Source organism: Corvus cornix, chromosome 10, assembly GCF_000738735.6.
Source record: "Corvus cornix cornix isolate S_Up_H32 chromosome 10, ASM73873v5, whole genome shotgun sequence".
In the NCBI taxonomy this organism is placed as follows: Eukaryota; Metazoa; Chordata; class Aves; order Passeriformes; family Corvidae; genus Corvus; species Corvus cornix.
The window spans coordinates 18,624,365-18,647,165 of NC_046340.1; the positions used below are offsets into that span (position 1 = coordinate 18,624,365).

The 22,801-nt window shown below is 57.5% G+C and overlaps 2 protein-coding genes across 6 annotated transcripts; both read right to left on the minus strand.

Annotated features, from left to right (window-relative positions):
* Nucleotides 1–1,280: 1,280 nt before the first annotated feature.
* LOC104697444 lies at nt 1,281–8,501 on the minus strand. Its single transcript, XM_039557536.1, has 12 exons — nt 5,608–8,501; nt 5,082–5,140; nt 4,725–4,879; nt 4,194–4,297; nt 4,010–4,068; nt 3,629–3,765; nt 3,425–3,549; nt 3,223–3,281; nt 2,762–2,916; nt 2,284–2,390; nt 2,054–2,167; nt 1,281–1,862 (listed from the first exon to the last, which is right to left on the minus strand). The coding sequence occupies exons 1-12, from the start codon at nt 7,573–7,575 to the stop codon at nt 1,818–1,820; spliced, it is 3,087 nt and encodes a 1,028-aa protein (XP_039413470.1). The 5' UTR covers nt 7,576–8,501; the 3' UTR covers nt 1,281–1,817.
* Nucleotides 8,502–8,636: 135 nt separating this feature from the next.
* C10H15orf39 (chromosome 10 C15orf39 homolog) lies at nt 8,637–19,460 on the minus strand. Of its 5 annotated transcripts, none has more exons than XM_039557539.1 (4): nt 18,802–18,919; nt 10,786–13,824; nt 10,379–10,412; nt 8,637–10,178 (listed from the first exon to the last, which is right to left on the minus strand). In XM_039557539.1, exons 2-4 carry the CDS (start codon nt 13,775–13,777, stop codon nt 10,175–10,177), a joined length of 3,030 nt encoding a protein of 1,009 aa, XP_039413473.1. In that variant the 5' UTR covers nt 13,778–13,824; nt 18,802–18,919; the 3' UTR covers nt 8,637–10,174. The 5 variants fall into 5 exon arrangements, with proteins under 5 accessions (XP_039413473.1, XP_019149122.1, XP_039413471.1 ...); XM_039557540.1 differs by having other exon boundaries at nt 10,090–10,178; nt 10,375–10,412; nt 18,802–18,920; XM_019293577.3 differs by lacking the exons at nt 10,379–10,412; nt 18,802–18,919 and adding an exon at nt 19,437–19,460.
* Between the last annotated feature and the right edge of the window lie 3,341 nt (nt 19,461–22,801).

The window sequence follows — 22,801 nt, forward strand, 5'->3', positions numbered from 1 at the left end:
CAACACAAGTAGAAAAACAAAGTAATGCAATAAATAACAAAATCATTAATCATTTCAAATAAAAACAGAATAAAACAGTAAAAAGTAGAGTAAAACAATTTTATTCCCGACATTTGTAACGTTACTTCAAACCCAAAAACCACGGAAGGGCTTCTCCCCGGCCACCGGTAGCAGCAGCCGGTTCCCCCTGCGCCGCTCCAGGCCCCGCACCAGCCTCCGGCTGCCCGAGCTCCGCAGGACGCAGCAGGAAGAACTGGGCACGGCCGGCACCGCTGCCCCCAGACCCCGGCCCAGGCGGACGCGCCCGTCCGTGCTCACCGGCGCTCCCCGGACCGGCAGCCGCACGGGTCCCGTCCTGGCGCAGCCCCGCTCGCCACTCGCAGCCGCACCGCCGAACTGACGCCCGCCCCCTCCTGTGCACGCTATTTATGCCCCAGGCCGGGCCAGCCCAGCCAATCCCAGCCCGAGGCAGCGCCGGCCCCGCCAATCCCAGCCCGCCCGTTCCCGCCACGCGCGGCTCCGCGCCCCCCCGCTGTCCCCTCAGGCCCCGCTCCCGCCGCTGCCGCCGCTCCGGGGGCCGAGCCCGCCCGCTCGCCGCCGTCTCCCCTTTTCCGGGGGAGACCTCCCGCCCGCCCTTCCCGGGCCCCAACAGAACCTGCCGAGGCTGCAGCAGCGGGGCCACGGCTCCGCCGGCTCCCAAAGCGGCGGCGGCGGCGGGAGCGGCGCCTCAGGCGAACGGGGGAGCGGGGCCGGGCTGAGGGGCCGGGCCGCGGTTTAGCGGTCTGAGCTTGGCGGGACCGCGCCCGGACTGGAAGGGCGGCTGTGACCGGACAGCGCGGGGAAAGGCGGGCCGGCAGTGGCGGGCCGTGCCAGCGCAGTCTCAGCCCCCCAGGCGCAGGGAGGGTGGAGTTCAGAGCTGGGGCTGAAGCTTCACGGACCTCGACCTGAAATAAAGATCTTGTTCTGATGCCTGAGCAGCTTCACCGAGCCGCAGTGGGAAGAGGCAGAACTGGAATGAAGTAAAGCTTATGAGACTGGAACTGGAAGCACTGTAGAACTGGGATAGCGACTATAAGGTTGGGCTCTCATAGAGGTGTTTATAAAAGCTGGGGGGACACGATGGTGAGCTGGGGCTGAAATAAAACCCCTCGGGGCTTGCCTGAAATACAGACCTCGGGGCTGGAGGTGAAATAAAAGTTGCGGCTGTGGAGAGGCAAAATAAAGACCCTGGGGCTGAGGATCTGCAATAAAGACTCCGGGGTGCTGAACGTCCACCGCAGGAGCTGCAATCAGTGCTGCAGGACTGGAGCTGAGATAAAGCCTGTGGGGCAGGGTCGGGGCTAGAACAAACACTCCAGGATCTGAAATAAAAGCCACTGTGCTGGAACGGAAAGCACTCTGGGGCTGGAAATGTGACTGTGGGGCTGGCCTGCACATTCTCGCTTTTTTAACTCCCTAGCACTAGGGTCTTGTTATCCATCCCGGAGCTGGAGAGGACCAAGGCCAGCTCCCTGGCACCAGTTAGACCAGCAGAACACGGCTGTGGTGGTACTGGGAGCCCAGGGCAAAAGTTGCCCACCCAGGCAGAAGGGCTCAACACCACCCCCCCCAGCAGCAAACACAGATCCTTCCCACCTGGGTTTGACGGTCTATAAACAGTTTATTTAAGATACAAAATTATTCCTTTACACACCTGAGTCTGCATTCTGCTCAGGGAGCACCTGGCAGCTGCTGCTACATGATGTGGGAAAGCTTCTCAGCATCTCCTTCCCCCTTACAGCCCCTCTCCAAGCTCCCCCCAGCTGCTGCTTGTCTCCTCAGGCAGAAGTGCTTTGCCACTGCATGTGACCATCCTCAGGGTCCTGCAGGCGAGAGGGAAGAAGTCACTGTAAACACCTCTAGCAAAGGCAGGAATGAGGGTCGCTTTCCTCCAGCTCCCCACAGTTTTCTCCAACCCCAGAGATCAGCACCAGGTAATAGAAGAACCCGTGACCTGCAGCAACATCAGCTCCCAGGCACAGAAAATAACCCAAGGGATGCAAAGGCCACTCACCTCTGTCCAGAACCCCTGGTTATCCATTTCCAGGGTCTGGATCCCTGCTTCAGGGTCTCTTCTGTCCCAAAGGGCTCTTCCATTCTGCCAGCCCAGCCTCTTGGTCCCCAGGCACTGGGGAGGAAAGCACAGGGACTGTAGCCCTGCCTGGCCCCACAGGGTCCCTCAGCCCACCCCACACAAGGGGTCAGGGCTGCTTGTCCACACCAGCAGACAGAATTCACCCTTACCACGAGCACGATGGGTGCAGTGATGATGCAGAGGCCACCTATGACCATGATGGCCACTCCATAGGCTGGGAAGCCCGGCTGGGGCGAGGGAGGCTCCAGGGTGTCCTCTGGAGCAGAGCACAGAGCTTAGAGCCTGGAGCAACCAGGGGCTCTGCCCCACGGGGTGCCAGCCACCCACTCTGCTCCAGGACAAATATATAGGAGACAAAAACATCTGTTCCACACCCTTCATGCCCTATCCTCCCATCCTACACCAGCCTGCAGCAGCAGGTCTCCAACCCCGATCCCTCAGGTTATGCAGAGGGAAAGGGCACATCTCTTACTCAGATTTTACTTTCTGGTCACCTCACCAGCCAAGACATCTCACCCTCTCTTCACACAAAGGATCAGGATGTGGTCAGCTGTGGATCTACTCTGCTCACAGTGCTTGCATGGGGCCTGTGGAGCTCATATACCCATGTCCCAGAGGGGAGCTTACCTCCCACAGAAAGAGAGTATGGATCCACATGGATGTCAGAGTCAGCCAAAGCCTGGTTTGGCCCAACCGAGTGCACAAGTGTCTTCAAAACTTCCATGCTGGTTGGAGCAGGGTGATGGAATATCATGTTCCCATGGCAGATCAAGGAGCCAGGCCTGCAGAAAGGGTTGGAAAGAGCTCCAGCAGCTGCCAGTGCCCCCATGACCCCACAGTGGGGTGGGCACACCCAGCCTCCCAGAGGGTTCTGCTCAATTGGAAGAGAGCCCTGCACTCTGGGACCCTGGAGGTCCAGCAAGTCACCACTGATACAATGGACTAATGCTTGACCTCAGCTTCCTCCACAAATCCTTCTGTAGCCAAAAATCTGCACCTGTCAGCCATGACCTGTTGGCTGATATCTGAGGGGAGACCTCCGTGCCCCTGTACACCCCTGCCCCAGCAGACCCCCCGCTCCCACTCACATGAATTCTTTTATCAACGCTTTCAAGAAGGTTGGGTAATCCCTCAGGGCTCTCGCCACCTGGAAGAAAGGTTGTGCTCAGCTCCCCACCAGCTTTTGGGGGTGCTTGGACACCCCAAAGCAGCCCCTCTTCCTCCCACAGCTCTTCTTCTCACCCCGCTGGGAGGACCTTAATCCCCTCTTCCCACCAGCCCCATTCCTACCGCATCCTCAAGGTCCCTGGAGAGATTCTCGTGCTCTACAGAGAGCGGATCCTGAAGCTTCTGACTGAACTGTCTGTTGGTGACGAGGAAGGAGAGGGGGTACACGTGCAGACCAAGCTTGGACCCTAAAGGAACAAGAAACAGTGCTGGGTGTGCAGATTTGGCAGCAACCCTGACCACACCACGCACAGGGACTGTCCTTACCCTCCACCGAGAGGGACGTCAGGTCCAGGGGGAGGGCTGACAGTGTAGTCAGGGCTTCCAGAACCTCTGTAACGTCAGCATGGACAACTGTGTCTAGGTAGAGGTCTCCAGTGATCTCCATGTTCCCATCGAGGTTCCTGAGGGGAGAGAAGAGCCCTGAGCAAGGCAGGAGGGCTGGGACCCGGCTCAAGCACCTTTACCGGTGTTTTTCCCCTGAGAGCCCACAGAAGGTGCTCAGTTAGTTTGTTCCAGCTGCACATCCCCTGCCAGCTTTTCCCATCCTCTCCATCCTTGCAGGGCTGCTAATGAGCTGCAGAGGGCACAAGAGATGGTGAAGGTAATTAAATTAAGAGTTGGCAGAGGAGTAGCTGCATCCCATACCTGAGCTGGGAGATGGTGAAGTTCCTCACGTGGTAGAGGGGACTGATAGATGAAGTTACCTGGGTAGAGAGAAGACAACAGTTCACACCTTCCCCTGTTTAGCACAGGTTATCCCACCACCCAGGCAGCCTGTGCCCACTCCCCCAGCATCACCCTTCGGAAGGGCCCCCAAGGCTTGGCATACCTCACTGACCAGCCTCTCCAGAGGATCCATCCTGCTCATCCCAAGCTGGGAGCCAGCGAAGGAGATGGACAGCTTCTCCGGGTCCAGGTTGTCCAGGCTGAAGCCTAAGGGAGTTTGGAAGAGTTATGCTCACACCTGTTCCTCCACCTTCCTTGGGAGATATTGCTCAGCCTTGAGCTCATCCACAGCCACACACCAAAAGCAGAAACCAGGAGGGCAGCTGAGTGAGGAGGAATTCCTTTGGATGTGGGAAGGGGTCGGGATGTACCATTTCCCAGCACAGGAGAGCTGGGGCAAAGAGGGGAAGGCAGGGTGTTAAGCAGAAGCACTGGCCCACACAGGTCCCACTGCTTCAGATGTGCCCTCCACCACCCTTAACATCCTTAAAATGGCTTTACACAGGTCAGGAGAAGGGATGTTAAGAGAAGGAAAAGCCTGGAATCCAAAGTGCGCAGGTTTTGGCTTTGATAGAGGCACAAGGAGGGCACTTGGCAGCAGCAGCCCTGCTGTGGGAAGGCCTTCAGGACTTACCACCGGACTGGACAGACTGGGGCTCCAGCTGCCAGCTGAAGATGCTCCTTCCCTTGCTTGCCTCTGTGACTACTGTCCGGATGAGGTGGGAGTTGGTGGGAGCAGGAGCATCCCCCCGGAATAGAGCCTCCCCTCGCACCACCACTGAGCCATTCCTGGGAGGGAGAGGAGACAGTGGGCAGCACACCTGCTTTTTCTTTCCCAGGTACACTTATCCAGAAATTTAGACAGGGATCCCTCGGGATGATGATGCCAGGGAGGGAGCACTGCCCCTCACAATGACCTGCCTGGAGCGTTTTCCTGGGCAAACCCTTCCCTCCAAGCCAAACCACCCCTCCCCATCGGCTGCACACTCACATGAACTCAAGGACATTTGCCTGCAGGAAGGTCTCGTAGCTGGACAGCATCTGGTTTAGCTGGAAGGAAGGAAGAAGCACCTGGTAACTGAGAAGGTTTTCCAAGCTCCCCCATGTGAAGGGGAAATGCACCAGCAGGTGGGCAATAAATAGAGGGGAGTCAACTCAGTCTGCACAGGAGAGGGCATGCTGGTACCCCAGGGAGTGAGTATATATTCCCTCTGGGAATGCCCATGGATGAGCTGGGATACCTAGAGCAGCCACCCATACTCCCAGGACGGAATACCCCAGCAACAACACGGTGTGCCATGGCCCTGTTGGCTGCCTGAGGTGAGGGGAGTCCAGTCCCACCTCAAACCAAGTGCCAGTGGAGCAGTGCCAGGGATTTATCCACCTCCACCATGCTCAGGTGGGCAATAAACCAACCAAGGGCTGATGCAGCACACAAGCTTCTCACCCCAGCAGGGCCTGGCACCACCCCGCACCCCAAAGTGCCAGCATCTGCCCCGACCACCTCCAGCACCCACCATCAGTCTCACGTCTCCCTCCAGTTTCCGGTAGCCGTCCGAATTCCTGCTGCCCAGAGCCGGGGTGTAAGCGATGCCCAGCAGCCGGAACTGCAAGGGCAGCACATGCACAGGCTGTGTGGGAAAGGGGAGGCTGGAGGGGTGGGATGCAGGGGGTTTCGTCCCTGTGCAGCCAGGTTTGCCCTTCACCACCAGCTCAGCTGGGCTGAAGGCCTCTCTGGTGGTGGCAGGGAGATGCTCCATGGCTGTGGAGGAGTGCTGGGAAGTGATGGAGCCACTGGACATGATGAGGGCATCGAGGGTCACTCCTGTGGGCACAGCCAGGGTCTGGGAGCTGAGCAGGGAGCTGGCTGCTTGCCCAGCTCCAGGAGAAGTCGGCAGGAAGGATGGAGATGTCCCGCTGGTGGTGGCAGTGTGGTGCCCAGGCTCAGAGCCAAGCTCCAGAGCCAGGTTTGTGGAGCAGGGGGGAGGCACAGAGGCTGGGCTGGCAGGGGTGGGCCCTGGAGGTCCTCCTGGAGAGGGAGTGGGTCCCAGTGATGCTGTCCTGGGCTTGCTGTGCCTGGATTCTTCCATCACAAACACCTGCCCAAGCTCTGGGATGACACCAGTGGCTGTGGAGCTCATCCCTGTCAGGGCGGGACCCGCAGGGCTGGGAGGCCTGGTCTGAGCTGGGGTGGCTTCGGTGGACATCGGCTGTGCCGGGGGAGAAGGCAGGTCACTCTGCATCCCCGAGGTGACAGCAGAACCCCCAGACTCCGCTGGGGGAAGGAAGGAAGCCAGCACTTGCTGATCGTGGACACCAGGAGCTGTGGCACTGGTAGGAAGTGATGCCAGGACTGCATCCAGGAGTCCAGACCCGTTTCCTGGAACCTGGGCCAACGCAGCGTCCACCAACAGAGCCGCTTTCCCAGGCAGGACAGTGCCAGCAGTGCCCCAGAGCCCCTCAGGTGTCAGGGCAGGGGGCACCCACACTGTGCCAGGGTCGGCCGAGCTGGGCGTCCCTTGCGCTGGCAGAGCAGAGGCCACCACCTGCTCTGCTGTGCTGGGGCTCCAGGAGTGAGCATCCATCAGTGTCCGTGCTGGGACATCGGGTGGGACCTGAGCCCCCCCAGCAGCCCCTTGGAGCGGCACCAGCTGGTTGGGTGCCACCTGCACCTCTGCAGAGGGGCCAGGGGCAGCTGTGGGGAAGGAAGGAGGGTGCAGCCATACCTGGGAGGTGGCAGGGACCCCAGCAGCTGGCTCACTCTGAGCTCTGGAGGTGCCCTCAGACTCCCTCTGCGGGCTCTGGGGCTCTGCTGTGCCCGCTGGCTGCCCCAGGCCACCAGCTGAAGTCACTGCTGACATCTGCGTGGTGTCGCGCGAGCCTGGTCCTGCTCCACGGAGGCCTCCCAGAGCAAGGGGATGCCAGGAGCCAGGACTGGGGACACCCTCAGTCTGGAAGAGCCGAGTTGAGGTAGCAGGCACCCTTTTGCCAAGCCACTGTGTGGGGGACAGCATCACAGCCGCTGCTGTGCCCAACCTGAGCCCTTCCCTGTCCCTAGAGCCAGGCTGCTGCTGCAGGGAGGTCCGAGATGTCTGTGTGGCCGCAGTCCGTGTCCCCAGGCTCCATCCCCCAGCACCTGTCCCATGGGTGACATCTCCTTGGACCCCTGGGAAGCAACCTGAGGTGAGGAGGTCTCCACATGCTGTCACCAGACTGTCACCCATCCCTTGCTGGGGGGCTGATGAGCCCAGGGGACTCCAGGTGACAGCAGCCAGGGTGCCCAGGCCGTAGGGGACAGCAGTAGCACACACACACACGGCCAGCACCAGGAAGGCTCTGCACCACAGCCTGCTGGCAGGGACAGCCACACGGGCAGCAGGGCACAGAGCTGTGCCCACAGCCCCTTCCCTCTCACCACAGAGCATTGTTTCTGGCTGCAGGGCAGCAGTGTCCAGGGGGTCTGGTGGTCCAACCCCTCGGCTCATCTTGGGAGAGCTGAGCTGTGGAGAGGGACAGCAGGGGGTTTAGGGTGGGTCCCTCCAGCTCCCCACCACAGCACACCCCAGTGACTGGCCCATCCCCAGAGCTCCTTCTTAGAACACCCCCCTTCTCTCCAGCAGCCTCCTGGCTCAGGAAAGCCTGTGCCAAGCCTCAGCATCTCCTGGGAAGCTCCCAGAGCAGCACAGGGTTGTAACCAACCCTGGGCTCAAGACATTACTTCATTCCCTGCCCCAAACACCCACCTTGTCCCCAGTAACCTCCCCAAGGAGGGCCAAGCTCACCAATCCACCAGCACCCCTTACCCGGCAGCACCCCAGGAGAAGAGAGCAGCAAGGCCTACCCAAGCCCTGGCTTTTATCTGGTTTCCCGGGGGTGGGATGTGGCTCCATTCCAGCTGCTCCCCATTAACACAAACTCATTTGCACTCCCCCAGGGGAAGCTGGAGGGGTTTCAGCTTCCCTCTGCTCCTCATTGAGCTCTTGGCAGCAGGAGGGGGTGTGCCTGCTCCTCCAGGCAGGATGATCCCCAAACCCTGCTGATGCTCCCCAAAACACCCTGTTTGTGAGGAGGGTGTCGTGGCAGTGCTGTTCACCTGCTGGGCTCCACTAACTGGGGCTGAAACGCGTGGAGTGGAGTACTTGGCCTTTGGGATCAGGCACATTCTGTGCCTGATGGAAGCTCTCAAGGAGGAGGGTGTCTCAGGGTTCCCCACTGGATCAGCCCAGAGTGCATCCCTGAGCACTCCACACTCTCCTGCCCAGCTTCTGATGCTCAGACCAGTGCCCTCTTCCCAGGCTGTCATCCAGGGGTTTGTGGAGACTGGGATGTGCTCCTGCGATGGCACCCTGGACACCAGATCCAGCCTCTGATGATGGGACAGAGGGGCTGGGCACAGCACTTGTGCCTTGGTGCAGGGAGAGGCAGGCAAGTGCATCGGGTGGGGGATTTGGGGACCCTCCAAGCCCAGGAAGGTCCCACTGTGCCCACCCTGGGAAGCAGACACAGAAGCAGGGCATGTCTGGAAACAAGCTGAACTCTTTGTAACCAGATGAGGCAACTCTTCATGTTCTTACAAAAAAATTAAATAAAGGGAAGGAACTTTCTTCCCTGGAACCTTATATGCATACAAAACCAACAGTATTATTAACAAACACTGCTTTCCGAATCCCTGTGCACAGACATGGAGGGCTGAGGGGGAGCGAGGAGAACAGCAGCATCCCCCTCACGTGTCCCACCCACAGCCACTCCATCCCCATGGAAAACCAGGAAGGCACCCACACAAACCCCCCAGTGGCAAACACACCTTTTGGCTAAAATAAGTACAGTTTGGGTAGGGTCATTTTTTTGCTTTCCCCTCCCCAGCCTCCCGCTGTTTTCTTAGTTTAAAATAAATATTCCCTGTAGTGAAATTTAAAAAAATCCTAATAATCCTTGTTTTGTTCCTCCGTGCCCTGCAGCAGCTGGAAGACCACCTGAGCGATGAGTTTTTAAGGCCTCTGCTGTGTACCCTGCTGCAGCCCCCCAGGGTGAGGGGATGTCCATTAGTCTTGGGATGCCCACATCCCTCCTGGGATGCCCATAACCCTTTGGGATGGAAAGGATCCCTCCTCCTTCCAAGGTCTGGCAGCATCACTCCCCTCCCTGCCTCTTTAGTCTCCATCAAGGCAATCCCTAAATGTGCATCTCCCATGTTCTCCTTTGGGACAGGATCTGGGATGTCAAGTGATTTGGTTTTCTTTTCTTTAAGAGTCTTTAAATCTTTTTTGCAGCCTTTTAGTTTAAATAAAAAGACAGGTATAAATTACTGTATTGCAAGAAAAAACAACCCAAAACACATGACCTGAAGGCAGCAGCTCCTTATAAAGGTAAATCCATAACATTTGTAAAATGTCTTCATTTTAAACAAAAAAAACCCCTTAGTCCTGGGACTATGGAAGTCACAATTCCCTTGCCCTTGATGTTGTTCCAGGTCTTTGTAACACTTTAAAGGTGAAAATCCCAGAGGAAGGTGATGTTTATTGGGAATGGCGTGGATAAAGCAGGAGAGGGGATTTAGAGGACAGAGGAGGTGGGATGTCATCCCTGCAGTCCCCTTTCTCCAAGGCTGTGGACGGTGCTGTGGCCATTTCCATGCTCCTCTTGCTCCAGCTCCACTGGAACTCCAGCCATTCCCTCACAGCTCACCAGGGCAGTCACAGATGGAGGTGAGAGATGCACTAAAAGACAATCCATTCAAAGAAAAGCAGCTCCAGCTGCCGTGAGGGGCTCGAGCCCATCCCCGTGGGCCCGGATAACCCACCAGCATCCGAGTGTGTCCCTGGAGCACCACTGAGCTGTTCTCCACCCTGAGCAGCATCCTCAGAGGGCCCCTGGCAAGGTATCAGCATCCTGGAGGATCCCTGATGCTGGTGGGAGCCGAGCATCTGCCTGCAGGGCTGCTGGTGGTCTCGGCATCCATGGCTCTGGGACGAGGGACCTTCCCATTCCAGTCATTGTCCCTGGCATGTTCCTCAGTGCCTCCTTTTTCTTGATCTATCTGTGGCTGTCGCTTTGCCACCAGCTTTCAGCGCCTCCACGCCAGGGCTACCTGCGAGAGGAAGGAGTGGTTAGGGAGGGCACACCTCCACATCCCGAGTATTCCCTGCTCCAGCCTGGCCCAGGCAGTGGAGCCTCCCCACCCAGCTCAAGCTGCTCACCATCACATGAAACCCACACACATACACCTCCACAAATGACATATAAATCCCATGAACTCCTATAAACCCACATGGAAGAGGAGTTACCTACTTGGAAGGGTGCTGGCCAGTCTGTGAGCTTGAACCTGGAAGAAATAAAGGTGCTGATAATGACCCTGAGCAGCAACAAAAGGTTGTGTGGACAGAGCAGTGAAGTCACCAGCTGGACAGGACAGCCATGGGTGGGGGTCTGACACAGTGCCCTTGGATGGGCAGAGGTGGCCTGGAGGTGACTGAAACCTCCCTGATACCCCCAGGATGAGTTTTCTCCCTCCCAGCTCAAAATTTCCCCCTCCACAACCCACAGAGGAGAAGCCGGGCAGAACCCTTGGTAGGACACAGATGCTGAGGCACCTTTGGATGCTCCCCAAGAACAGCAGCGCCTGGAAGGCAGGTGCAGCTGGAGTCTCCCTGGGACAGCCCGAGGGACCCATCCACAGGAGATGCCCGGCTACCTACCGAGCTGCTGCTGGATGGAGTTGTGCCAGTGGAGGTTGAGCAGGTCAGGGTAGATTTCGGGAAGCTGCTTGAGTGCCAGGAGCTTCAGCATGCGGGAGGTGCAGCTCTTCAGCTCCAGGTCCCTCAGGTGCTTCTCCTCCGAGAGGGTGGTGGGACGCAGCTCCACCTTGTGTTTCTGCAGCACTTGGTCCACGAAGCTCCCGGGGAGCTTTGGGAAGAGCTTCTCCTTCACCACATGGATGGGGATGAAGATGGCTCCTGCCCGGACAACGTGGGGGAAAGGGCAAGCGAACATGAAGGCCTCCAGCTGGGAGAGCAGGTTGGCGAGGAGCACGGCCACATCCTGGAAAGCCAGCCAGATCTCCTTGCCGTTGGTGGGCTTCTGAGGATTGGGAACCTTGGAGCCATTTTTGGGCTTGGGCCAGGATTTGGGCATCTCTCCCAGCTCTTCTGCCGGCTCAGCCTTCTTCAGCCACTGCTGCAGGAGCTCCGGGGAGGAGCGGGACACTGAGCCTGAGATCGTGTCACAGAGGCAGGTGTGCAGGGTGGTGAAGTACTGCCCCGAGGGGGTCTGTGCGGGGACACCACCAACCTGCCTGACCACTGAGACCTTCTCCTCCCCCAGGGTGGAGGGGGCTGTGGGAAGAAGGGTCTGGGGAGGGTTTGGGCCTACGATGGTGCTGGGCTGGGGGCCAGGCGGTGGGACCAGGGGGCTGCTGGCTGGGGAGGAGGCTGGGTGAGTCGGCGTGGGGGTGCTGCTGGGAGGGCTGGGCTGGGGGGGGTGGGGGCTGCCATCCTGCCGAGGGGGCTCGCTGCTGGGCAGGAGGGAGGGTGGGAGCTTGTATTTTTGGAACATGAAGGTGGCTGAGCTCTGAAAGCTGCTCCTTTCCCCAGAGTCCACCTCAGGCAGCCGGGGCTGCGCACCCTCTCCCAACCCCACCTTCCCCCCTTCAGCCTCTTTCTCCTCCTCCTTATCCTCTCGGTCCAGTGTCCTCTCTGCACAGCCAGTGGGTCTCTGGGTCTCCCCAGCTTCCACCAGCTCTTTCTTCAAGCTAAGGTCCAGCACCATGTCCTCAGAGGGAAGCTCTTCAGTGCCCATCCCGTCAGGGCTGCCCTCCTGAGACTCCAGCTCTTGGGGCACAGGCTTTGGCTTTTTAGGGACACTCCTGTAACAGCTCTCCCCTTGGCTCTGCACTGCATCACTGCTGGACACCACCGAGAGTTCTCTGCGGGCAGCAGGCTCCTGGCTGCCAGCCGTGTTTTGGGACGGGGAGTCCTCCCACAGATGCTTCCTGCAGAAGAGGACGGGGTCTGAGCCCTTGGCCCTCTCCAGGTACTCCTGGTAAGGTGCCAGGCTGAAGACATTGTGGATCACTGGCATCGGTGGAGAGGATGAAAAAGCCTTGGTGTCCCTCTGGTCTTCCAGCCCCTTTGTGGGGGTCACAGACGGAGAAGGGTGGATGAGCTCCTTGGCTGGATCCTTGACCTTGCAGGCATTTCCTTTGCCTGGTCCCACACGGGGGGTGTCCTGAGGGGCCGGGCTGCTGCTCCTCCTCCCTGGGTACAGGGGCTCCTCCTCCCCTTGCCTGGGTTTCTCCCAGCTCCCTTCTCTCTTGGGAAATGTCTCAGCGAGCCCAGCGCAGCCCCCAGGAAGCTTCTCTGAGGTGCAGACAGGTTGGAAAGCGCTGCTGTGCCTCGATGCCGCTCGCCACTGCGGACTGTCCGCCCTGTGCTGCTCACACCCCGGCTCTGCGCCGGGAAAGGAGGCGCGGAACACGGATGCATCGCCCGGGCTGACGGCAAAACCTGGGTACCCGGTGTTCCTGAGCAGCTCGGCATCCCTTGGTGGCTCAGCATCCCTCAGCACTGCCCCCAACCTGGCACCCGCTGTCCTCGGCACGTAGGGGTCCAAGGGGCTGGGAAAGTAACTCCTTGGGGCTTGGGCCTTGAGGTAGGTGCTGGGAAAGAGCTCCCTGCTTCCCACATAGCCAAAGCCGGGCAGGGCACTGGGCTCCCCAGCGGTGGGAGCTGGCGGGTGGCAGAGCGGGCCAGCTCTGCGGGGTGACAGTGGGTAGGGCGAGGGCGGGTAGCACACTGCCGACCTCTCCCGGTTCACTGGGCTGGCCTCAGGTGGCTGGAGCTTGGGCCAGGGGTCTGGGCTGAGGCTGGAGACCTCCGGCACCTTCTTCTGGCTCTGGGGAGTGGGACATCTTGCTTCCAGGAACGAGGTGCCGGGAGGTGGCCCGTACTTATCAAAGGTGGCATAGTAGGGGGGTAAGGCAACGGGGGAGCCCAGCTGCTCCTTGGAAGGCAGCGCCAGACTGGAGGGCAGCGGCGGGAGGCTGTGGTCGGAGCAGGGACCCCTCTTGTGGGGCTCACCAGGGTGGAGAGGGTGGGTGGTGGGGGGCAAAGCCCAGTTTGCCTCCCCTGGTCGCTGCTGCAGGCTGTCCGCTCGTGTCCCCAGTAGCAGAGCCATCCTGGGAGCCAGGAAGGAGGCGGGGGCTCCGTACACCGGCTTGGGGACTGCCAGCGGGGCTGCCTTGTTCACCAGCACCGGCTTCTTCACCGGCAAGGGGCACCTTGGGCTGTCCAGCTTCTTCCTGGCCATCAGCTGCTCCTGGCTCAGGCTGTCCTTGCTCTTCAGGACATCTGGGGGCTGCAGCCTGGCGCCCAGGCTCTCCGACGAGTGCAGCAGGAAGCCCAGCAGTGGCCCCTCGGCCGGCACGGGCTGGCTCATGGCACCGGGGCCGTGGTGTAGGTAGGTGGGCGTGGGGCTCCAGTGAGCCGGGGGCTGCTCGGGACCCTCGGGGCTCTGCAGCGGGCAGGCAAAGTAGGAGCCCTTGTAGCTGAAATGGTTTTCAGAGCCAGGGTGGGGCACGGAGCTGGATCTGCCTGGGATTTTGCTGGGCAGGAAGCTGGCAGCAGGATCCAGATGAGGTAGCTTGTTGAAAATCACAGGGTCCGCAGGCTGCAAGTACCGTTTTGAGGCCATTTATATGCTGCTGCCGATGTCCCCACGGGAGAGGTGAGCTGGCCTTCCTGGGTAAGAGAGAGAACAAGCCATGAGCAAAGCAAGTCCCCACAGCCAGCAGCCCGCGGTGGCACAGGGTGACAGTGTTACAACCCACCCCGTAAGGTGAGGGTAACCAGGTTCTTGTTGAGGGATCCCTTGGGGTTGATTAGAGCAAAGCAATGCTGAATAACCGGTGTTTATAAATATATATATATATACACACACACATATATATAGGGTTTGTTCCAGAGCAATTTGGCTTCAGCAGAGCCGTTTTGGTTATTATCTACTGTAATACAGCAATATAAAAGCATAAAAATAACACTTCCAAAAATGCCTAAGGAAAAGAAAGGGAAGGAAAGGGTAAGAGTAGAGAGATCCCACCACCCGTGGATCTTCCAACGCGAGTGGCTCGTTGCAATTCCACTGTGATGGCAGCTGCGTCGATCTCTTTGGGGTGAGGGAAGCCCAGGAAACACCAAGTTCCATGGGTTAATATACACCTCGGCTCGGTGGGAACGCCCAGGTACCTCCCCTGGGGCAGGGAATTTTACACTGGATGATGTAATGCTGTGGATCACGGGACACCTCGGAGTTCTTTGTTTGCCTGTGACACCTTTTAAGACACGTCAGTGTAGTTGAGAGGCCAATTAACAGGCCATCAGAGGCCAGGCCAACTGTGAGTGTCCTGGTAAGGGGAGTTTTCACAGCTGACCACTCGTGTAGGCGGCAGGATCAAAAAGCATTATGCCACTTGGCAGATCTGTCTCTTATCAGCCTCTTCCCTTATCTGGTCCAACAGACAGCGGTACCCTCCGATGGGTGTGCACCTGGGCAGCTGCTGCGAGCGGCCGATTGTTCGAGTCATTAACCACCGCCCCGGTGACTCAAACATTCCATCAGCTCTCTTCTGCTGCTGCTCGCTCCAAATCTTCTCCGATGGTGGCGATTTACATAAAATGGCACAGAAGGTCATGTGACGTTTTCTATTACTTTGCCCAGATTACTCAGTTCTCCTGTTAATATCTCTGAAAAACTTAGCCCGGTCATCATAAATTTAAAGCCTTCCGAGGCAGAACACGGAAGGTTAGTACACACCTTTTTTTGTTTTAAATACGCATAAATCCTTGTACTAACTCCCAGGCCGAGTTTGGCTGAGATAAAATTATACTTCCGTAAGATAAAACGCTGTTCCCACATAATTTTTTCCCAGTGAAAAGACAAAATAAACTTAGCAAAAATCAAGCTAACAATATAAAAAAATTGTTTGACTAAAATTTAGCCTTCCAGCGAGTTACTTTTGATGAAAACACAAACAAAACAACTAAAAATAAACTGATAATCTTAGCATGAATTTGTGGTGCATCAGGCAGGCCTCGGATCAAGACGGGGAATCTCTGCAGAACGTCCTCCATTTCCACAGGGGAATGCCACTGCAGGTCCGATAATTGTGTGGGCATTAATTGGAGACACACAGTCTTTTGTACACTTCCTACAGTGTGGCCAGTCGTGAGGGCCTTAATTGTGTAGGGATCTCCCCTTTCCACAGGATCCAATCCTCCCCGCCAGTGGAGGGAGTCCTGGGAGGCTGGCTGGGCATTCCTCCATGTGTCTCCTTGGAAAAGCCCTGGAAAGCTCTGGCTGCTTTGGTTCCAAAGCCTTCATGAGCGTCTGTTGCAGGCAGCAGGGAGCAAAGCTGGGTCAGCTCAGGTGAGGAGCCAGCAGACACAGAGAGTGCCCAAAATTCACATCCCCGGCTTCACCTTTTAAAGTAATTTGAGGTTTTTGCCCCAAGGCAGCAGCTCACCCGCTCCCTTAGGGTGCCTTCTGGTTTGGGGCTGCTGTGGGGTGACTGCTGGCCCGCAGTGACAGGTGGTGGGTGCCAGCAGGTGGAGCTGGCAGCCTGTCCCAGCACAGTCCTGCATCCCTGAGAATCCTGAGTTTTCTCTCAATATCAGATGGCATCACCCAGCATCTCCTGAGCATCCCACTGAGACACCTGAGCATCACCTGGGCCCCGAGAGCACCGCTGCACCATCAACCAGTATCCCCTCAGCATCACCTGAGCGTCCTGTACATCACCCAAGCAGCCCCAGGACACACCAGAGCATCACTCAGGACGCTCCCAGCATGGCCAAGTGTTACCCAGTGTCTCCCAGCACAGCCCAGCAACCCCCAGGCCAGGGACGGACTCCCTGCAGTAGGATCTCCTCCATGTTGGTTTTCTTTTTCCTTTTGTGGCAGCGCTAGCAGAGCAGCCAAGGAGGAAATGGAGGAAGAGCACGTGGAGATAAGATAAAAGCCACATCAACAGCAGGGGAAACAGAGCAGATATGGGGGAGACTTGTGGGGAGAGATAAGGGAGTGAGCCGGTGGTGCTGCTGCAGCTCTGCCGGGAGGGGACCGGAGCACGAGCTGCCTCTCCCCAGTCCCAGCTCACCCCAAAACAGCACAACTGAGGCTGCACCCCCCACTGAGCCTTCCCGGTGGGTTTTTCATGCAACCTTCAACAATTTATCGCTTCCCAGGAAGGACACTGCTTCCCTGGAATCCTGTGGAAGCCCTCATGGGAGGCTCGGTGCTCCCCTTCCTGCTTGCACCCTTGGAAGAAGCTCCTCCACATAATTTCCAACAGCTTTATCCTCAGGATAAGTCCTTGGGGTCATTGCCAAGACATGCAATACCAATTAAATTTGCCAGCACTTAGATCCAGGGAAAACAGCTCCCTTCAAACCGAAGAAAGCTTGAAGAAAACCCCACACTGGGTTATTTTCCTTCCAAAAGGGATCTCTTGGGAGGGTGGTGTTTTAATCCATCTCCCTGCGAGATGCTGCAAGGGAGGGGGATGCAGGCATGGGATCCCTTCTCGGCTGTGACAGAAATCCAGGATCTCCTGAGTCCCGACGTTTCCCCGCTGCTTCTTCCCCTTTCCCCGAAGCCCCGGGGATCCACAACTCCCCAGCGTGGGGATATTGTGACACCGGCCCCGCTGTCACCGCGGGATCGGGTGACACCACCGGGCACGATGCAATCGCCCTGCTTCACCCAGCTCCGACTTCAATTCTTGCTGGAGGGATGCAGAGCAGGACGAGTCATCCCCCAGCAGCGGCCGGAGCCAGGCACATGCACTGTCTGACAGCGTTGAGCTCATTAACCAAATTAGCGTGACGGCACCCATGGGCTCCCTCTTTCCATGAAGCCCACTGGGACTTTGTCCGGCCGGTGCCATCCCCACACCTGCGCCACCCCAGGAAAACAGCTCTGCTTTTGCTGTCACCATCAGCTTTTTCCCTCTGGGACTATCCCTCTTGCAGCCAGCGGGGGACGAGAGGGACACACCTGGGAGAACCCCAACACATGCAGCCAGTAATTCCGAAACCCCACAGCTGGGAAAGCAGCGGGTGGAATAAACACAACCCGTTATTCCTTTTTTTTTACGTTCTTTTCATTTTTTCCCCCCTTCCTTCTTCTCAGGGTTATTTTTTCCCACACGGGGCCGTTTGGCCGGGAGGGAGTAAAAGTAAAACCAAATGCAGAGGAACACGTGCAGCCACCAGCGAAACCTCGCCGATAAGCTCCCGCGGGCCTCAGAAAGCCTCATCTGCCGCGTTTCGGGCGTCCAAAGGGCACAGCAGGGCTCCCGTGTCCCCTCCGCAGGACTCCTGAGGCTGCCGGGAACACCTCAGAGATGTCTTTTTGCTCCGACAGCTCCGAAGAGCGCGCCCGTGTCTGTTATCAGCGGGGCAGCCAGGCGCGGCACGCAGGCTCCCCGGAATTTCCTCCCCGGGATGCGATGCCCGGAGCGGGAGCCTCCCACCGCAGTCTCCCGCCTCCTCCATCGCCACGTGATGCCGAAAACAGCCGCCAACTCCCGGCCAACCCGCAGGAATCGAGAAATAAAATCTCCTAAACCCGCTGGCATCCAGCATCCCCAGCCCCCCCGAGGTGCTGTGGCAGGGGGGGAGTTCCCGGGGTCTCCCCGAAACCAAGGGACTTCTCCACCGGTAAGGAGGCGGATTCCCGGCCGGCTGCAATCCTGGTTTCACAATCTCGGGGACTTTGGGATCCTGCCGAGGAGGTCACCTTTCCCATCTCCGGCGGGTTCGGGTGAGCTCACCGGCACCGCTGCCCCCAGCTTCGGTCATTTGCGGGAACAAACAAGAGGCCTCAGCAGTCCCAGCTCCCTCATTCCGTATCTTGCCCCTTTCCCACAAACTTTGCAGCTGCCGAGCGTCTCCCGGGCGGGCAAAAGCCCAGCCGGAGCCTTCCCGTGGACCAAGCCAGCTGCTTTTTAAGGCAGTATCCTTATGGAATGCATGCACTAAGCCACGGCCTATCTGCGAATTAGGCTGAAACCCCCCCAGGAATATTCACGTTTATTTAAAAAAAAAACACCACCAGACAACTTTACGGAGCATTGAGCAGTCACCAGAAGGGCTCAGTGACTGCGTCCCCTTCTACTCGCGGGATTGAAACCCCTCCAAAACGCATCGATCCCATTCCGACCCTCCGATGTCACATCCAAGGTTGGCCACGGTCACGGCTGGGACCCCCCCCGGTGCTCGCAGGCCCTTGCCAGGACACGAGGTACGGATGTGGCAGGGGTGGGTGGCCGTGACCGTGTCCGTCCTTCTGTCCCCTCCGCACACCCACGGCCACCGCTTTCGTGTGGGCAACACTCCGGCGACCCCCAAAATAAACCCCTCGCAGGAGCTTGAGCGCACTCACGCTGCGATTCAGCCGCATGATCCAAAGTGTCCATAAATGGGTAAAATCCCGGGATCCGGAGCCTGCAACCCGTTTTTGCTTGCATGGCCCAACGAGAAGCAGATGATCCCGAGGAAGGCGTGCAGGGATCCCCCCCTGCTCGAGGGTTTCACCCGCCGAGGGAGCCCCAAGGCAAGCACGGGGCTGGCTGGGGGTCCCCCCGCCCCGCTGCCCCCGCATCCCTCCGCTCCATCGCGGCTCCTGCGGGACGCGCATCCCTCCGGCCCCGCACTCACCTGCGGCTGCGGCGCGGTGCCTCCCTCGGCGCATCGCTACGGGCACGGGGGGTGGGGGGCTCGGCGCGGACGGGGGGAACGGGGGCGCCGCTGCCCCTCCTCGGCCGGCAGCCCGCGTTGTGCGGAGGAAGTGGGAGGAGGAGGAGGAGGAGGAGGTGGAGAAGGAGGAGGGCTGGGTGTGCGTGTGGGCCGGCCGGAGGAGGGGAGGGGACGGGACGGGACGGGACAGGAGAGGACAGCCCAGCCACATGTGCGCTGAGCTGGTCGGGGCTCTGTCCGGGCGCTCGGAGCGGGGACTCTCGGGACAGGGACATCCCCCACGTTACGGGGGACACCCGCAGCCGGGGAGCCGCTGTAGGGAAGGGTCTCCGTTGCAGCGAGCCCTCCGTTGTAGAGGAGGGGCCGCATGGGGAGCCCCTGTTATTATTAAGGACAGCCCTCACTGTATGGTGCCTCACTAAGGAAACCCCCATTGTATGGAGCCCCCACTAAAGGAACCGCCATTTCAGGCCGTCCCCGTTAGGAACCACCCTCCCATTAAGGGGAGACCCCATTAGGGAGGACCGACATTAGGGGACTCCCCTTACGAGCAGTCCCCATAAGGGAGGGACCCCCATTAAGCACCCCCCACTTACCAACAGTCCCCATTAGGGACCTCCATTAAGGAGCCCCAATTTCAGGCAGCCCCATTAGAGAGGACCCCCATCGAGGGACCCCCCAGTGCAGGTGCCGCGGATCACGCCGAAGTCACAGCTCCTGGGACGGGATGTGAGTGTGGAACGCCGCGGGCTCAGTAACAACTCCACGCAGCCCAACCCAGTTTAGGGGCCCCACGGCCGCCGCAGTAACAAATTGTTCAAAAACACGTGCACAGCTCACCCGGAGAGGGACGAACTTCATATGTAACATTTTCTGATGAATTGTGCGCCGGTAATAAAGACGTGTATCATCCTGAGCCGGGAGTGCCCCTTAGGCGGAGTCACCCGCCCTGTATCCGGGCGGATAATAATAACACTTACAATAATTCTTAACAGTACACTGCTGTTCAGGAGGTTTATTCCTAATGTCGGTGACACAGGCAGTCCCCATGAAGAGGATCTCCCATTGCAGCCCGTGCATTGTGGGGATTCCCTGTGAAACAGGAGTCCCCGTTAAAGGAATTCCCCCTTTACAGAGGACTCTCAGCACAGAGGAGCCTCCCCCAGGCCGAGCCCACCGGGATGTGGCCGGAGGCCCGGGTCTGGCCGGACGCAAGTCCCTGTGTCCACAAAAAATCGCTTTCCCGTCTCGTATGCAGGGACAGAGGGAAGCCGAGCGATCCGCTGGCAGCCTGGGCTGGGCTGGGGATGGCTTTGAGCCCCCTCAGAGCCACTCCCCGCCCCAAAGCAAAGCCCCTCCTCCTGGATTTAAGCCCACCAGCCCCAAGCATTAACGCACAGCGTTTATCTAAGGAGTCGCGTCTGGAAAAGTCCATACAAACACTGCCGGACTAATCATTAACCCTCATAAAAGGCACGTAACTATGATTAACCCAGTGACACAGATCGCGGGTGATTAAGTGCGTTGCCCAAGGCCGTGCAGTGAAGCAGTGGCAGAGGCTCAGCTCCCTCAGGCAGTGAGAAATAAAGATTTCAAGTGAAAAATAAAGAATGCCAATTTTTTATTACTTTATTGAACAGAAACTGAGAAGGCAGGGTTTGAATTCTCCTCTCGCTGGCCTCACAAGCATTATTTTCCACTTACAGCTTCAATTTATAGCAGTTTTGTGGCAGCAGCAAAGAAAATAAGGAGCTGGGAGGAGCTGGTGCTGCATTCCCTTGGCTCCACTGCTTTGTCTGGAGTTCATCGATCAGGTGCTGCCATTAGTATTTTCTTTGCTCAAACGGTTATGCAATTGGAGAATAGTTATTACATTTAATTATGAGATGTTACATATTAGTGTGCAACACAGAACAGTTATTACGTATTAAAACAAGCAAATGGGTGGATGATATGGCTTGTTATTGGGAGTTATGGGCATTAAAACGATCAGTGTTAATTTTTACCTCACTGAACAGAATCACCATTCCCTTGACATGGCAGATAATCCCTTTAAGCTTCAGTTGGCTCATACATTCACATAACTTTACTCAAGAAACACCTTTCCTCATCCCTGCTTGGCCACATTCCTGCTGCCAGGCATCCAGCTGGACTCTGAAAACTAAATTTCAACAACATTTTCTCACTCTTACATTTCTCTGGCGCAGAGAGGGGAGTTTCTGCCTGTTGTCTCAGCAAATACCTGCTATTTTGTTCTTTTTCCTGTGAATTTCCTTCTCTCAACTTCCCATATGGTTCATCTCTGCAGTAGCGACTCAAATGATCTGAGCAGCTCCTTGCTGAGGCATCAAACCTGCTGGCACCATCAGCACAGGAGATACCAACTTCAAAAAAAAACCCCACTATTTGATTTTTATTTATTGTTTTAATTTTTATATAATTTTTGACGACACAAGAGCTTGGGAATGTGGCTTTGGGGGAAAGGTGGGTGGTGATTCCCACTGAAGGCATGGCCATTCTCCCCCTTTTTGCCCCTCTGATGCCTGAAGAGGCCTCCTAGAAACAGAGACTAGACAGGAGTAAGGGAATAAAGGCAGGTATTTATTCAAAGGGCCTTCAAAGCTGCCCGTGGGAGCCAGAGGCTACTGCCAAGATGGACCCCGAGATGGACCCCAGGTCACGAGTTCTGCACACTTTTATAGGTTTGGTTCATTCACATAGCAGGGTTAATTCTCCAATTAAAGCTTCAGTTAATGATGTAATTTCCCCAAGCTTACCCCCCCCTTTAGAAGCTTTTGGTTTATACTTTTGGGCCTAGGACAGTCTGGGTGTCCTCGGAGAGCAGGCCTGGAGAGGTTTTGTTATGTCTGCCTGGCACGAGAGAGCAGAAGTGAACAGGCTCCAAGAAACTCCAGAGTGACACACCAGGCAGTGCAGGATTTGAAAAATAGGAAAGTTAAAACCCAAGGCATCACAGGCAGCACTTGGGGTTCATGGCTGCTCCCCAGCCACACCACTTCTCCCATGCCCCAAAAAGGGGTTCAGTTCTTGTCCCAGCTTTTGCTCCCCAATTCGTCCTGGTGCTAATTAAGCCTCTCGGAAGGATTTAACCCCCTCTAGGAGGGAAGAACCCAGAGCGATGCTGGCCAGCGGTTCGAGCGACGGAGAAGGGGGGGTCCCCAGCTCGCAGGCCTGTCCATCTCCTCTTCCTGTGGCAGATCTGTCCAGGAACATCTACCTTCATTCCTTTTCCCTCTCTTTTTCCCTCTTCTCTTTGATTTGCTTCCCCATAAAGTCGTGCTCTAGGTTCAGGAGAGATCAGCTACTCAGCTGGTCCCCCGGTGACAGGGAGAGGTGGGATTTAAGGTCACCCACCACCACAAACCCCACAGCTTCCCAGGTTTTAAGCACACCATCCCTCCAAAAAGACCTTGGGCTCGCTCCTAGGGACCAGAAAAGCCCTGTCCACTCCTCAAATCATCTGGTAATCCCCCAATATACCCACCAGAGTGGAAGCAGAGATGGCTTTTTTGGCTCAGGAGCCATTTGGAGGGGAGTGGGAGATGGATGGGGTCCTCCTCTACGCCTGAAACACGTCCCACATACGGAATGAAGGCAAATCCCCTGGGCACCGCAGGGACTTTGGGACACCAGCACCTGTTGCTCTGTCCAAGAGGACAAGAGGGGGCTTTATCCCACCCCACCATCCCCAGGGCTCCTGCTGGGGACTTCCCGGCCTTGTTAGCAGCCCTCGCCTTGGAGACATCCCTGGCAGCAGCAGCATCCCTGATGAGGCTCTAATTATTGAGCTAATTGGAGTAAGAGAGCTGTACAGACAGTCCCAATTTCCCACACACAGCCTGGCTGGAGGAGAGGGCCAGAGGAAAACAGGGATGGAGGGATGGAGTGGTGGAGCAGAGCAGCAGGAGGGAGGAGGATTGGGGGGGGCTCCCAACAGCTG

Coding starts and splice junctions, on each gene's coding strand:
- C10H15orf39 (XM_019293577.3), bottom strand. CDS start 13,777: ATGGCCTCAAAACGGTACTTGCAGCCTGCGGACCCTGTGATTTTCAAC. Junction 10,179..10,785: donor CTCCATCCAGCAGCAGCTCG/GTAGGTAGCCGG, acceptor TTCCTCTCGCAG/GTAGCCCTGGCGTGGAGGCG.
- LOC104697444 (XM_039557536.1), bottom strand. CDS start 7,575: ATGAGCCGAGGGGTTGGACCACCAGACCCCCTGGACACTGCTGCCCTG. Junction 4,880..5,081: donor GCAAATGTCCTTGAGTTCAT/GTGAGTGTGCAG, acceptor TCTCCCTCCCAG/GAATGGCTCAGTGGTGGTGC. Junction 3,766..4,009: donor TTCACCATCTCCCAGCTCAG/GTATGGGATGCA, acceptor CTCTCCCCTCAG/GAACCTCGATGGGAACATGG.